General features: G+C 54.2%; 1 protein-coding gene across 1 annotated transcript; it reads left to right on the forward strand.

The window, feature by feature from the left end:
* The first annotated feature begins 3,295 nt into the window (after positions 1-3,295).
* Positions 3,296-8,264, forward strand: LOC134138678 (uncharacterized). The gene is made up of 3 exons (XM_062572666.1): positions 3,296-4,005; positions 5,457-7,223; positions 7,396-8,264. The coding sequence occupies exons 1-3, from the start codon at positions 3,910-3,912 to the stop codon at positions 8,098-8,100; spliced, it is 2,568 nt and encodes an 855-aa protein (XP_062428650.1). The 5' UTR covers positions 3,296-3,909; the 3' UTR covers positions 8,101-8,264.
* The last annotated feature ends 6,468 nt before the right edge of the window (positions 8,265-14,732 follow it).

Raw genomic sequence — 14,732 nt, forward strand, 5'->3', positions numbered from 1 at the left:
ATTCATCTATATCATAGGTATGTAGGGTTCTTTTTTGTCTTTTTTTTTTAACCTCTCTCTCTCTCTTGTTTTTGAGAAACTGGAGAACATAGCAATGATTGTCCTAGGTATATCTTGTTCCAGGTCAAAGAGAATGTCGTAGAGTAACGGAAAGACTGAAGAGATTACTATAGCCACAAAATCAATTCTATTGTGTTATTCTATATGCAGCAATGTGGTAAAAGTACTGGGAAGTAGCTAATATTACTTTTTTCCCTGAGAATGTTTTTGTATTCTATTTTGCCATTCAGCTTCTTTTTAGGGACACACTTAGAAGCAAACTGAAGGAACCTTGCTTTCCAGCATGAGTGCTTCTTTGCTTAATTTTCCAATTCTTTCTTTGATGTCTTGGATATTTTTTTACAAATAGAATTAGCTGGATATTAAAGCACCAATAACACACTTGATTCTCCCTGGAGATCTGGTCTGGATTTAGAATGGGAAATAAGGATATTGCTTCCTTAATTCAGTTGCAGGTAGAATAATAAATGGCCTACTGTGAGCTGGTGGTCTTACCCTTTCCAAGATACGACCTGTCCAAATTTCAAAAATGACTTAAGTGTATGTGGGTTCTGCTCTATTAAAATTAAGATGATCCTTTTTAAAGAAGTACAGTAAAACAGTACTCCACTCTTAATTATCTAGAAGATATATTCCTTAACATATTAACATATATCTTAATATGTGGGAATGTGAAGAATAGCAAGCTCACAAATTGCATAAAAAATATAAAAAAGGAGTATTATTCCCATTGCATTGGCTGTAGGTCAGTGAATTAATAGGTTTCGCATCACGTTCGAGAACTGGAGAGGTGCCTGAGGAATTGGAGGAAAGGCAATGTCACTCCAGTCTTCAAAAAGGGCAAGAAGGAGGACCCAGGCAACTATAGGCTGGTTAGCCTCACCTCCATGCCTGGCAAGGAGCTGGAACAGCAAACAAGGTAACCTCAAACAAGGTTACCTCAAACAAGGTAAGATACATCAACACAAAGTAGCTCCAACACTTTAATAATAACCAAAGCAGAACTTGCGCTAGCTATGTTTGCTACAGGTTAAGCTAGTATGGCCGTACTCTCATAACCAAACACTTGGATATAATTCATTCCCACAAGTAAATGATAGGGTTAGGTAGATACAGTGAGTAACTATATCAAAACATTAACATTTTGTCCATCTGCTTTTATACTCTTCTTTCTCTTATTTACTAAAAGGTAGCCTTGTCAAACAACATTCCTACAGTGTTCCTGAAGAAAGAGTAAAAATGCAACCTTCAATGGGGGGGTGGGGGGAGGGAAGGGAAGCCTTTTTCAAAGAGAAGGCATCAGCCAAACTCTTAAAGCAGTCTAGAACTACTTCTACAAAGCAGCAGCTTTTCCCCTGAAGTCACCAGAAGTTTGGTATTGACGTCACTGCAAGCAGGCTCTCACAGCACCACTTAGGAGATAGTGATTTAACCTCTCGATCTGGAAGTTCATCCCACAAATCTACACACTCAAGAACAGCCACGATGGGCTTGAGTTTTATAAGGACGTAGGGAGAATCATGCACACTTCTTCTGTGTGCTCAAATACCAGCTCACAGAAGATGGTTTTTCTACAGCTGTTTCAACACATGTTGCCTGCCAGGTGAAAAATTTCCATGGTAGAAGAGCTGTTTTGCTTTGAGGTGGGAACGGAAGATGATGGAGACACAAATATGACACTGTGCTGCGAGTACCTGCTACCCAGGAGAGGTTTTCTTACAGTGCAGGCAGCCTTCCGTTTCTTATGATTGCTGTTTCCCTTGCCAGTCCCTCTATATTGATGACACCCATGTCTGGGCATTTCTTAAAAGTTTCAGCGTTAAGTACATCACCAAGAAAACAGGCACCTGATGCAGATAAAACCGACTGCAGCATTTTACCGAGAGTCACCTCCATGCCTGGCAAGGTGCTGGAACAGCTCCTTCTCGATGTCATCTCCAAGCATATGGAGGAAAAGGAGGTGATCAGGAGTAGCCGGCAGGGATTCACCAAGGGCAAATCCTGCCTAACCAGTCTGACGGCCTTCTAGGATGGAACGACTGCCCGGATGGATGGCGGGAGAGCAGTGGATGTTGTGCACCTTGACTTCAGCAAGGCTTTAGACACTGTCTCCCATAACATCCTGCTAGAGAAGCTCAGGAAGCGTGGGTTAGACGAGTGGACAGTGAGGTGCATTGAGAACTGGCTGGCTGGAGTGCTCAGAGGGTTGTCATCAGTGGTGCGGGGTCTGGTTGGAGGCCTGTGGCTAGCGGAGTCCGCCAGGGCTCAGCACTGGGTCCCATCCTGTTCAACTTCTTCATCAGTGACCTGGATGAGGGGGCAGAGTGCCTCCTCAGCAAGTTTGCTGATGCTACCAAGCTGGGAGGAGTGGCTGATACACCTGAGGGCTGTGCTGCCATTCAGAGAGACCTGGACAGGCTGGAGAGCTGGGCGGAGAGGAACCTGCTGAGGTTCCACAAGGGCAAGTGCAGAGTCCTGCACCTAGGCACCAGTCCAAGCTGGGGGCTGACCTGCTGGAGAGCAGCTCTGCCGAGAAGGAGCTGGCAGTGCTGGTGGACGACAAATTGACTCTGAGGCAGCAATGTGCCCTTGTGGCTAGGAAGGCCAATGGCATCCTGAGGTGCGTTAGGAGGAGTGTTGCCAGCAGGTCAAGGGTGGTGATCCTGCCCCTCTCCTCAGCCCTGGGGAGGCCTCATCTCAAGTACTGCGTCCAGTTGTGGGCTCCCCAGTACAAGAGAGACATGGAGGTACTGGAGAGAGTCCAGCGGAGGGCCACGAGGATGATCCGAGGGCTGGAGCACCTGCCCCATGAGGAACGGCTGCGAGAGCTGGACCTCTTCAGCCTGGAGAAGAGAAGCCTGAGGATCTTATCAATGTGCATAAGTCCCTGAAGGGTGGGTGTCAAGGGGACGGGGACAAACTCTTCTCAGTTGTCCCATGTGACAGGACAAGAGGCAATGGGCAGAAACTGAAGCACAGGAAGTCCCGCCTGACCGTGAGGGGGAATTTCTTCCCCGTGAGAGTGACAGAGCACTGGCACAGGCTGCCCAGAGAGCTTGTGGAGTGTCTTCCTCTGGGGATATTCAAAGCCTGCCTGCATGCAAGGCTGTCTAACATGCTCGAGGCGAATCTGCCAAGCAGGGAGGTTGGACTAGATGATCGCCAGAGGTCCCTCCCAACCTTAACGGTTCTGTGGTTCTGTGATTCTAAGTATTGCAACAGCATTGCAACAGCACCTACAGGCCCAGGATAAAAAAGGCAGTGCTAGCGGGTAACCACGAGTTGAACTACAAAAGACAGCAACTCTTCTGGGGCAGCCGAAAAGCTCTGCCCCCAAAATCACGCCTTTGATGGTAGAGTTGGATGAGGAAACTGGACTCGGGAAGAAGCAGAGCCTCGATGACACAAGGCAGCTCACACTACGAAGAAACCCCTCTGAACTAGAGGAAAGTTCCTTGTTTTGAAGTGACAATTCACGTTTGAAATGAGAAAGTTGCCTGTCTTCCAAACAGAATCTAATTCTTGCAGCCAGCAGCACAGAACCGAGGACTGAAAGACCCGGAGCAAAACAGGGTAGCATGTTTTCTTTATTCCCAGTAAGAGCCGGTTTATTATGAGGTGGCCTCATTAGGTCTAGAGGCGCATCCACTGGACCAACGTGGAGACAAATAAGGAAAAACAAACAACAACAACAACAACAACAACAACAAAACAAATAACCCAAAGCACTTTGAACAACAAGCGAGACAACAGGTTTGCCTGCAGGCCTAATTTGGAAACCAGCACTGAAGAGGAAATTGAGAGGGGCGTGGGCTCTCAGCAGCTGGAGGTCCTGAAGGCAAGCCCTTCATGCAGCGAGGGACCAAGGCTGTGGGTCATCCCGCTTCATGCGGAAGGACACTGTACCCATGCGCCGAGTGGAGGATGCGGGAGCTGGCCGAGCTGGTGAGGAGAGTCCAAAGGCAGGGGTGGCTGAGGGGAGCCGGTGATGCCCAGAAGAGTGAGGAAGTGATGGCGTGGGAGGGCAAGGAGAAGGAGTTGGGTGGTGTGCTGAAAAGCAACTGCGGAGGAGCCCACCGCAGTGTATGCAGGCAGCTGAGGAAGTGCTTGGAGACCAAGAGTGTGGGGACAACTCTCACAGTTTTTCCAGGACTCGGCACAAGCGAGCAGCTGTCTCGGAGGCCTGTGCGCTCCTGCGCGCAGCCTGGGGACAAGGAGGAGGCCTTTGTTATCCGAGTGCAGCTAGAGGGCTGCAATGCACCTGGGGGACCTGGGGCCAAGGCTCCCGTCTGCCTGGAGCACTGCCGTGGGTGGATGGAGGCTCTTTGGGAAGGGGTGGAGCAGGAATTGCCCTTTGTGTGGGAGAGCAGTGGGAAGGCAGGGAGCTCTGCAGGGGGAAGCTGGTAAGGCCTTGGAGAGTGTTGGCGTGAGGAACATGGGGCCAAGCAAGGGGGCTGCCCTTGTAGTGGGTGTGTGCTCTGGGTGGCCTGAAGAAGGGCAGGCCATGCAAGGGCTGTGGAGCAGAGAGGTGAGGAGAGGCTAATTGCTGCTGCTGCCCAGCTGCCAGCTGTGAGGATGGCTCTGGAGCTGGGAGCAGAGGCTTGGAGGCAAAGACATGGTGACGGGGTGCCCACAGCAACCGTCAAGGCTTTGTGATGTGGGTGGCCGTGGTCAGCAGCAGGAGGTGGTCATGGGGAGGGGCGGGCCGCCCGGTAAGAGGCAGGGCTCTGTGATGGGGGTGGTATCACGCCTCCTCGGGCATTGTGATGGGGCAGGCCCCATGGTGACCCTGGCTGTGCCGGGCCTGACCCGGTCCACACTCTGAGGGGAGCAGCTCGGTGAGGAGGGAGCAGGTCCCTCTGGCGTCAGAGCAGCGAGTCCCCAGAGTAGCTGTGAGTCCTCAGCATGGACAAGCAGCAGCAGCAGCAGCAGCCGAAGGGCTGCTCGCAGCCCGTGCAAGGGCTTCTCGGCACGCCGGAAGGCAGAAGGAAGGTGAGTGGTGGGTGTGGAGGGAGAAGCAGCCGTGAGGGTTGGGAGCTGAGCAGCAATGGTGGCAAAGGCTCTGCGTGGTTGCCTGGAGGCGCCAAGAAGCAGGCGGGCAGTGGTGGGAGGGTGCACGAGGTCCCTGGTCCGTGCGAGCTGTTGGCCTGCTTCGCCAAGCAGTCTGCAAGGACATGGCTGCGGCTGCTCAGGGGAACTGCCTTTGCCCATCTCCTGCCCCACGCTGGGCAGCTCCCTGCGCAGGCAGCCTTTGGGAGCAGGGCAGCAGCTGCGCAGCTGGGAGAGCGCTGCCCTCGTTTAGGGTGGTGCAGGTGCCACCAGTGTGCCTGTGGGAAGCCTGGGGAGTGGGGCAAAGGACTGCAACCACTTTCCCCTCTCCTGGGCTTGGATTGCAGAGGGAAGAGGACAGTGCCAGGGATGTTCTCGTGGCAGAGCACAGGAGGGGAAGAGAGACACCGCCTGTGCCCAGGTTGCCCCCTCTGCCAAGCCAGGCAGCTAGGCAGGCTCAGGGAGGCCTGGAGGCCTCTGTGGCCAAAAGGGCCGCACCTCCAAGAGGAAGCCAGCTGCCTGCTCTGGAAGCAGCCTGCAGATCTTCTGCAAGGCACAGGGCCAATGGCAGGGAGCGCTTGCCACCCCTTAGTGGTGCCGGGAAGGCTCTGGACAGCGGGTGGAGACTGCGAAGGGAAGAGCTCAAGCCAAGCCATCTTGCTTTGCCTGCCCTTCGAGTGGCCAAGCGGGAAGCTGGCGCTCTGCCCCGGCCAAGTCGAGAGCGTGTCCACTGCACGCCGGAGGCCAAGCTGAGGTCTTGCACAGGGGGCAAAGCGAGGCTGGTGCCAGACAGTGGTGCCACACAGTGGAGCATTCTTCCTGGGCAAAGCCGGCAGCTCCCAGGACACTCCTGCTTTGCCCCGGCAGCCCAGACCATGCCTCAAAGGCAGGTGCAAGGCATGGCCGGCCACAAGGAGCGGGACGAGCCTTGGCCCAGCTGCCTGACGGTGCCAAGGCTGCCACAGTTGCCCCTGGGGGTGGCTCTCAACAGGACTGCCCAAGAACAGTGCCAGGACCTAAAGAGCAAGGTGCGTGCGGCTCCCAAAGAGACCTGTGCCCAGGAGGGCAAGGTGCAACGGCAGGACACCATGGTGCACGGCCAGGTGCAGGACGGGGTGCTAGGCAAGTCCGGGGTGTCCCAAGGTGCTGACCTGCTGCCTGCAGAAGAGCAAGTGCCCCGTGCTGAGAATGCCCCGGGAGAAGCAGCCTCTTCTGCCCCAGAGGATGCATTACAGCAGGAGACCAGGGCCAAAGGTGCTTCAGAGGGGCTTCAGCTCACCAGCCCCTGCTTTGCAGCAGAACCACGCAGCTCTGCCAAAGCCATGGTGGGCAAGTGCCACAGTGAAATTGTGCCACCGGAGGAAACATCGCCTTGCCAGCCTGAGTCTGCTGGCCTTGCTCCGAGTGTGCACAGAGATGGGAGTGTGGAAATGAGGGCTGAGCACCAGAGAGCTGCCCCACACAGCCCCGCAACGCCTGCCACCGCTCCGGAGGACACAGGCCTGGGGCTCGTCCGCGCAGCTGAGAGGAGCCCCGGACAACGGCGGCAGCTGGGGCAGCCTCACGCCAACAACGGCACACTGGAGCTGAGTGCAGGTGCCGTGCAGGAGATGCTGGCGCACGCCACTGCTGCAGCAGCCCTGGCAAGCGCTCTCCAGGTCCAGAGCAGAGAGGACAGTAAAAGCCCAGAGGCCGCAGCTCTGCAACAGCCTGATCACCATGCTCACAGTGGCACAAGGAAGGCGAGCAGGGCCGGTGCACCAGCATCGCCAGGCCGGGGCTGTGCTCCACCATCAGCCAAAGCACCGTCGCCAGCACAGGGCACCATACAGAAACCTTTGGGCATCATGTGTCGCTTCCGAGGCAGGACGCTGCGCGTGCACCCCGACAACACCTCGCGGTACCTCGCAGTGCTTTCCATCAAAACCGAGCCACTGGAGGAGCTCGAGAGGAGCTGCCTGGCACGCACCGGGCAGACCTTGGCGCAGCTGCGAGAAGCCTGCCTGCAGAGGAAGGAGCAGAGGCCAAGGGAGAGTGAGAGCAAGGAAGAGGAGGGCAAGGGGAAGCGTTTCTCCCTCACACCATCAGGACGCCTCAACGTTCGACCCAGGGAGGTGAGTGCAGGGGGTGGGCGGTGGCAGGGGGGAAGCCTCCGCGCGTCGGGGCCAGCTGCTGTGCCCTGCTGCAAGGGCCTGACGGTGCCGGTGCCGGTGCCGGCAGGGCCGTGGGGGGCAGTTTGTGTTGGGCAAAGCAAATGCCTTCACAGAGCTCCGTCTCTCGCTTCAGCTCTGCGCCAGAAACTCCTTCTACAACCTGTGGAGACCGGAGCTGACGCGAGTGGAGCTCTTGAAGGACGCGAGCTCCAAGTGGCAGGTGCTGGAGCGGCTCTATGCGCATGCCCCTGAGAAGGAGCGTGAGAGGGGAGGCAGCAGGAGAACTGGTGGAGCGCCGCAGCGTGAGCCACCGGAGTGGAGCGACGAGGAAGGCGAGGTTGAGGAAGAGGCTCTGCAAGGGGAGGAGCTGCAGCAAAGCATCTCCCTATGCATGACCTGGGTGAGGCCGAGCCTCAGGAGCCTCTTGGAGGACGGGCCAAGGTGCCAGGAGGAAGTGCCACGCTCGCCCAGCATCGAGCCCCAGCACGCGGCCACGGAAGCAGCCGGCGAGCTGCAGAGCACGCCTCCGGCCCCAGCAGCGCCCCGAGGAGCCGAGGCCGCGGCACCTCCTCTGGCAGGAGGCATTCAGCATGCGGAGGACGGCATGCCTCTCGCCCCGTCAGCCAGCGCGGGAGCAAGGGCAGAGGCCTGCCCCACACACGCAGACCCTCAGCCTTGCCCTGTGCCTGCCCGGCCCCTCGCCCAGGACTCTCCTTCCCCCGCGCGCATCGCCGACCTCCCACATGCTGCGCCTCCCAGGCGATGGTCCTCACGCCTCAGGGCAGCGCTCGGCGCTCTGCGCAGAGCTTTCTGCTGCTGCTGCCTCGCAGCGCAGTGAGAGGGACAGTGGAGGATGCAGGTGCCAGAGGTGCCGCGAGACGGGAGCTGCTGCAGAGCACGGGGGCAGAGGCACACAGGCTCTCTGCTGGCTGCTGCAGAAAGGCTGCCGCATCGTGGCCCCCCCGTCCCTTCTCTGCTCCAAATAAAAGCCTGGGAAGAGTTTGCCCCCGTGTTTCTTTGTGTCAGGTCGGCGTCGGGAGACAAAGCGTGGTGCAGGCACTGCCAGGCAGGCAGGCAGCGCTGGAGGGAACCGCGCGGAAGCAGTGCGAGAGGGAGAGAGGAGCTTGGGTGGGAAGGGGCTTCTGGAGGTGCCTGCTGCAACCTCGTGCTGCAAGCGGAGGCCGCCAGAGGAGGTTTTGCAGGGCCTGTCAGGGTGGAGATGTACTGATGACTTCCCGCACGGCCTTGGGAAGCGGCAAGCCGTGAGGCTGCACGAGATGTCCAAACCCAGGAGCAAGGAGGCGGCCAGAGGCAGGAGGGTTTTCTCTAGCTTCGCTTCCTGAGTGGTTCGGCTGCCGGCACAGGCTCCAGGACACCAGGTTTCACGTGGCTTTCATGTGATCTATGAGGAACAGAAGAAATGTCTGCCTAACCTTTCTCACCAACGGAACCAGCATTTTCAAGAGAGTTTTCCTATCTGTGTTATAACCTCCTATAGAATTTTTTGTCTCTTAAACACGGGAGCCATCCTTTACATATCTCACAAAGACCAACACCTGCCCCCCCCCCCACACACCTTTGCTATAGGTAAAACAAACAGGGGAACGTGGATATCAACAGCAGACCCCTTCCAACTGCTAGAAAACGTGCACGCTGTCAAAATAATAGTTTGTAAAGAAAGATAAGTTTGGTGGTTAGCACCTTACCTACCAGCTTCTGCTGCTGCTTCTCCTCTTCCAAGTTTTATTACCTTGGCAAGGCTGCCTCTACTTAGGAGCCTTGCCGTGAGAAGCTCCCAGAGAAATAATACCAAATTCAAGTCCATGTGCTTGTCAAGAGGCACAAGACTGTAGGAAGAAATAAAAAGGGAAGAAAAGACCCAACATGCAGCTGTTTTCTCCCACTGCACGATGGATTTAACCAGAAGGAAGTATAAACGAGAGAGAATCGGGCCAAACTTAGAGAAGTTTGCTACTAAGTAAAACACTTCCTCCTGCGCAACAGTAACGATGTAACTAGCAGCCAGCAGTTCAGCTGCTCTCCTCTGCTGCCTAATGCTGCCAGTGGGGTAATTTTCAAAAGCTTTTTGTTCAGTTTGCTCTTAACTTGCGTTGGAACACTTAAATTCTAAAGAAACTGGGTAGCCTCCCCCCCCCCCCAAAAAAAAAAAAAAACAAAAACCCCACGCCGGTGTTGATTTTGGACGGTACGATGAGTAAGGCTAATGATGAAAAGGCCTGAAATTGTCTTTGCCTTTCTCTTCCAAGTCAAAGATCAAAGTTCCTGCCACTGTGCACTAGTGAATGAAATAGCCCACCTCATCCCACTCGGCGGTAGGCAATCACTGCTTGTGTCATACAGGGAACAGGGAGTGGCTCCCACATTTCTTCTACCTCAGAGTCCAGGGATGGGGGCAAAAGTGCATAAAAATGTGAGAGTCATGGGAAGAACTGCAAGAACTATGGGACTTTGAATGAAACTTAAAAAAAAAAAGGAAAGAAAAAGAAAAGAAAAAGAAAGCTAAAGGAGGTAGTTTTCCATGCAAGGATTAAACAAACTGTCTTGGATGCTGAAGCTGTGTAGGGGCTCTAAGGCAATTGGACAAACCCATGAAAGCAAGCTCCTAAAAAGGCTGTTAAACACAAACCTACTGTGCCTGCTCAGGTGCATGCTGAGCCACAAGTCACAGGAGGCTACAAGAGCGGTCTGGGGAGGCACCTCCTCATAGACCTGCCCTGTCCTTATCCTCTGCCCTAACCATCCCTTCTGGGCCGCTGGTATGGCCAGCCAGTGTGTCCACCTGAGTCAAACGATCCAGTTGCAAATGGAGGTGCATACAAGCTACCACGCACTGGAAACCTAAGAAGGGAACCTGTTGCCCTGCTGGGGCTCAAACCACGGGAAATGAGAGCTCTATGGGCAGGAGAACAGGCAGCCCAGAGAAAGAGCCCACACTGCAACAAACTGTAGGCAGAGTAAGTGAGTACGCTCCAAGTGGATCGCATGCTGGTGAAACTAAACCGTGCAAATACTGTAGTCCTGATTTGTCCTGGGAGGATGGGAAATAAAACAACAAAATGAGGAAAGGCTGCAGTATGTTTTTAAAGACATGACAGGGCACGGAGAAGAAAGCCGTAATAGCTGAAAGGAGAAAGAACGTGGAGGTGGCTAAGACGGAGCTCAAACGGTTGTGTAAAACGGCAGGCGGTGCTGTTAAAAAATGTGGAGCTACGAAAACTTCCAGAAAGCATTTCTGGCCCTCTCCTTGTGCCCCACGCAATTTATCTCTGACAAATGGAGAGACACTTGTGTTTTGATGAAGCAGATTCTTTCTAATAAACTTTCTAATACCTGTTATAAATGCATCTCCACCATTTTTCATACTAAACTCAAGAAAGGAGACAAAGAAAGCCATGAGAAAAAACCTACCTAAAGAATTACTAGGAAGTTCATCAAAAAAGCAAAGGGTTTATCTGTAACAGCAAATCCTACTCTTGATGAAACAACTTGTGCCATTAAAGGAGTTATTTCATCACTACAATCTCCCAGACAAGGTAAGATACATCAACACAAAGTAGCTCCAACACTTTAATAATAACCAAAGCAGAACTTGTGCTAGCTATGTTTGCTACAGGTTAAGCTAGTATGGCCGTACTCTCGTAACCAAACACTTGGATATAATTCATTCCCACAAGTAAATGATAGGGTTAGGTAGATACAGTGAGTAACTATATCAAAACATTAACATTTTGTCCATCTGCTTTTATACTCTTCTTTCTCTTATTTACTAAAAGGTAGCCTTGTCAAACAACATTCCTACAGTGTTCCTGAAGAAAGAGTAAAAATGCAACCTTCAATGGGGGGGTGGGGGGAGGGAAGGGAAGCCTTTTTCAAAGAGAAGGCATCAGCCAAACTCTTAAAGCAGTCTAGAACTACTTCTACAAAGCAGCAGCTTTTCCCCTGAAGTCACCAGAAGTTTGGTATTGACGTCACTGCAAGCAGGCTCTCACAGCACCACTTAGGAGATAGTGATTTAACCTCTCGATCTGGAAGTTCATCCCACAAATCTACACACTCAAGAACAGCCACGATGGGCTTGAGTTTTATAAGGACGTAGGGAGAATCGTGCACACTTCTTCTGTGTGCTCAAATATCAGCTCACAGAAGATGGTTTTTCTACAACTGTTTCAACACATGTTGCCTGCCAGGTGAAAAATTTCCATGGTAGAAGAGCTGTTTTGCTTTGAGGTGGGAACGGAAGATGATGGAGACACAAATATGACACTGTGCTGCGAGTACCTGCTACCCAGGAGAGGTTTTCTTACAGTGCAGGCAGCCTTCCGTTTCTTATGATTGCTGTTTCCCTTGCCAGTCCCTCTATATTGATGACACCCATGTCTGGGCATTTCTTAAAAGTTTCAGCGTTAAGTACATCACCAAGAAAACAGGCACCTGATGCAGATAAAACCGACTGCAGCATTTTACCGAGAGTCACCTCCATGCCTGGCAAGGTGCTGGAACAGCTCCTTCTCGATGTCATCTCCAAGCATATGGAGGAAAAGGAGGTGATCAGGAGTAGCCGGCAGGGATTCACCAAGGGCAAATCCTGCCTAACCAGTCTGACGGCCTTCTAGGATGGAACGACTGCCCGGATGGATGGCGGGAGAGCAGTGGATGTTGTGCACCTTGACTTCAGCAAGGCTTTAGACACTGTCTCCCATAACATCCTGCTAGAGAAGCTCAGGAAGCGTGGGTTAGACGAGTGGACAGTGAGGTGCATTGAGAACTGGCCGGCTGGAGTGCTCAGAGGGTTGTCATCAGTGGTGCGGGGTCTGGTTGGAGGCCTGTGGCTAGCGGAGTCCGCCAGGGCTCAGCACTGGGTCCCATCCTGTTCAACTTCTTCATCAGTGACCTGGATGAGGGGGCAGAGTGCCTCCTCAGCAAGTTTGCTGATGCTACCAAGCTGGGAGGAGTGGCTGATACACCTGAGGGCTGTGCTGCCATTCAGAGAGACCTGGACAGGCTGGAGAGCTGGGCGGAGAGGAACCTGCTGAGGTTCCACAAGGGCAAGTGCAGAGTCCTGCACCTAGGCACCAGTCCAAGCTGGGGGCTGACCTGCTGGAGAGCAGCTCTGCCGAGAAGGAGCTGGCAGTGCTGGTGGACGACAAATTGACTCTGAGGCAGCAATGTGCCCTTGTGGCTAGGAAGGCCAATGGCATCCTGAGGTGCGTTAGGAGGAGTGTTGCCAGCAGGTCAAGGGTGGTGATCCTGCCCCTCTCCTCAGCCCTGGGGAGGCCTCATCTCAAGTACTGCGTCCAGTTGTGGGCTCCCCAGTACAAGAGAGACATGGAGGTACTGGAGAGAGTCCAGCGGAGGGCCACGAGGATGATCCGAGGGCTGGAGCACCTGCCCCATGAGGAACGGCTGCGAGAGCTGGACCTCTTCAGCCTGGAGAAGAGAAGCCTGAGGATCTTATCAATGTGCATAAGTCCCTGAAGGGTGGGTGTCAAGGGGACGGGGACAAACTCTTCTCAGTTGTCCCATGTGACAGGACAAGAGGCAATGGGCAGAAACTGAAGCACAGGAAGTCCCGCCTGACCGTGAGGGGGAATTTCTTCCCCGTGAGAGTGACAGAGCACTGGCACAGGCTGCCCAGAGAGCTTGTGGAGTGTCTTCCTCTGGGGATATTCAAAGCCTGCCTGCATGCAAGGCTGTCTAACATGCTCGAGGCGAATCTGCCAAGCAGGGAGGTTGGACTAGATGATCGCCAGAGGTCCCTCCCAACCTTAACGGTTCTGTGGTTCTGTGATTCTAAGTATTGCAACAGCATTGCAACAGCACCTACAGGCCCAGGATAAAAAAGGCAGTGCTAGCGGGTAACCACGAGTTGAACTACAAAAGACAGCAACTCTTCTGGGGCAGCCGAAAAGCTCTGCCCCCAAAATCACGCCTTTGATGGTAGAGTTGGATGAGGAAACTGGACTCGGGAAGAAGCAGAGCCTCGATGACACAAGGCAGCTCACACTACGAAGAAACCCCTCTGAACTAGAGGAAAGTTCCTTGTTTTGAAGTGACAATTCACGTTTGAAATGAGAAAGTTGCCTGTCTTCCAAACAGAATCTAATTCTTGCAGCCAGCAGCACAGAACCGAGGACTGAAAGACCCGGAGCAAAACAGGGTAGCATGTTTTCTTTATTCCCAGTAAGAGCCGGTTTATTATGAGGTGGCCTCATTAGGTCTAGAGGCGCATCCACTGGACCAACGTGGAGACAAATAAGGAAAAACAAACAACAACAACAACAACAACAACAACAAAACAAATAACCCAAAGCACTTTGAACAACAAGCGAGACAACAGGTTTGCCTGCAGGCCTAATTTGGAAACCAGCACTGAAGAGGAAATTGAGAGGGGCGTGGGCTCTCAGCAGCTGGAGGTCCTGAAGGCAAGCCCTTCATGCAGCGAGGGACCAAGGCTGTGGGTCATCCCGCTTCATGCGGAAGGACACTGTACCCATGCGCCGAGTGGAGGATGCGGGAGCTGGCCGAGCTGGTGAGGAGAGTCCAAAGGCAGGGGTGGCTGAGGGGAGCCGGTGATGCCCAGAAGAGTGAGGAAGTGATGGCGTGGGAGGGCAAGGAGAAGGAGTTGGGTGGTGTGCTGAAAAGCAACCGCGGAGGAGCCCACCGCAGTGTATGCAGGCAGCTGAGGAAGTGCTTGGAGACCAAGAGTGTGGGGACAACTCTCACAGTTTTTCCAGGACTCGGCACAAGCGAGCAGCTGTCTCGGAGGCCTGTGCGCTCCTGCGCGCAGCCTGGGGACAAGGAGGAGGCCTTTGTTATCCGAGTGCAGCTAGAGGGCTGCAATGCACCTGGGGGACCTGGGGCCAAGGCTCCCGTCTGCCTGGAGCACTGCCGTGGGTGGATGGAGGCTCTTTGGGAAGGGGTGGAGCAGGAATTGCCCTTTGTGTGGGAGAGCAGTGGGAAGGCAGGGAGCTCTGCAGGGGGAAGCTGGTAAGGCCTTGGAGAGTGTTGGCGTGAGGAACATGGGGCCAAGCAAGGGGGCTGCCCTTGTAGTGGGTGTGTGCTCTGGGTGGCCTGAAGAAGGGCAGGCCATGCAAGGGCTGTGGAGCAGAGAGGTGAGGAGAGGCTAATTGCTGCTGCTGCCCAGCTGCCAGCTGTGAGGATGGCTCTGGAGCTGGGAGCAGAGGCTTGGAGGCAAAGACATGGTGACGGGGTGCCCACAGCAACCGTCAAGGCTTTGTGATGTGGGTGGCCGTGGTCAGCAGCAGGAGGTGGTCATGGGGAGGGGCGGGCCGCCCGGTAAGAGGCAGGGCTCTGTGATGGGGGTGGCATCACGCCTCCTCGGGCATTGTGATGGGGCAGGCCCCATGGTGACCCTGGCTGTGCCGGGCCTGACCCGGTCCACACTCTGAGGGGAGCAGCTCGGTGAGGAGGGAGCAGGTCCCTCTGGCG

The sequence above is a fragment of the Rhea pennata genome, chromosome 1 (genome assembly GCF_028389875.1).
Source record: "Rhea pennata isolate bPtePen1 chromosome 1, bPtePen1.pri, whole genome shotgun sequence".
Classification (NCBI taxonomy): Eukaryota; Metazoa; Chordata; class Aves; order Rheiformes; family Rheidae; genus Rhea; species Rhea pennata.

Excerpts from the sequence above, each read along its gene's own strand:
- LOC134138678 (XM_062572666.1), top strand. The coding sequence starts at position 3,910 with ATGCAGCGAGGGACCAAGGCTGTGGGTCATCCCGCTTCATGCGGAAGG. Across the intron at positions 4,006-5,456 it reads TGCGGGAGCTGGCCGAGCTG|AGGGAAGAGGACAGTGCCAG; the intron begins GTGAGGAGAGTC and ends CTTGGATTGCAG. Across the intron at positions 7,224-7,395 it reads TCAACGTTCGACCCAGGGAG|CTCTGCGCCAGAAACTCCTT; the intron begins GTGAGTGCAGGG and ends CTCTCGCTTCAG.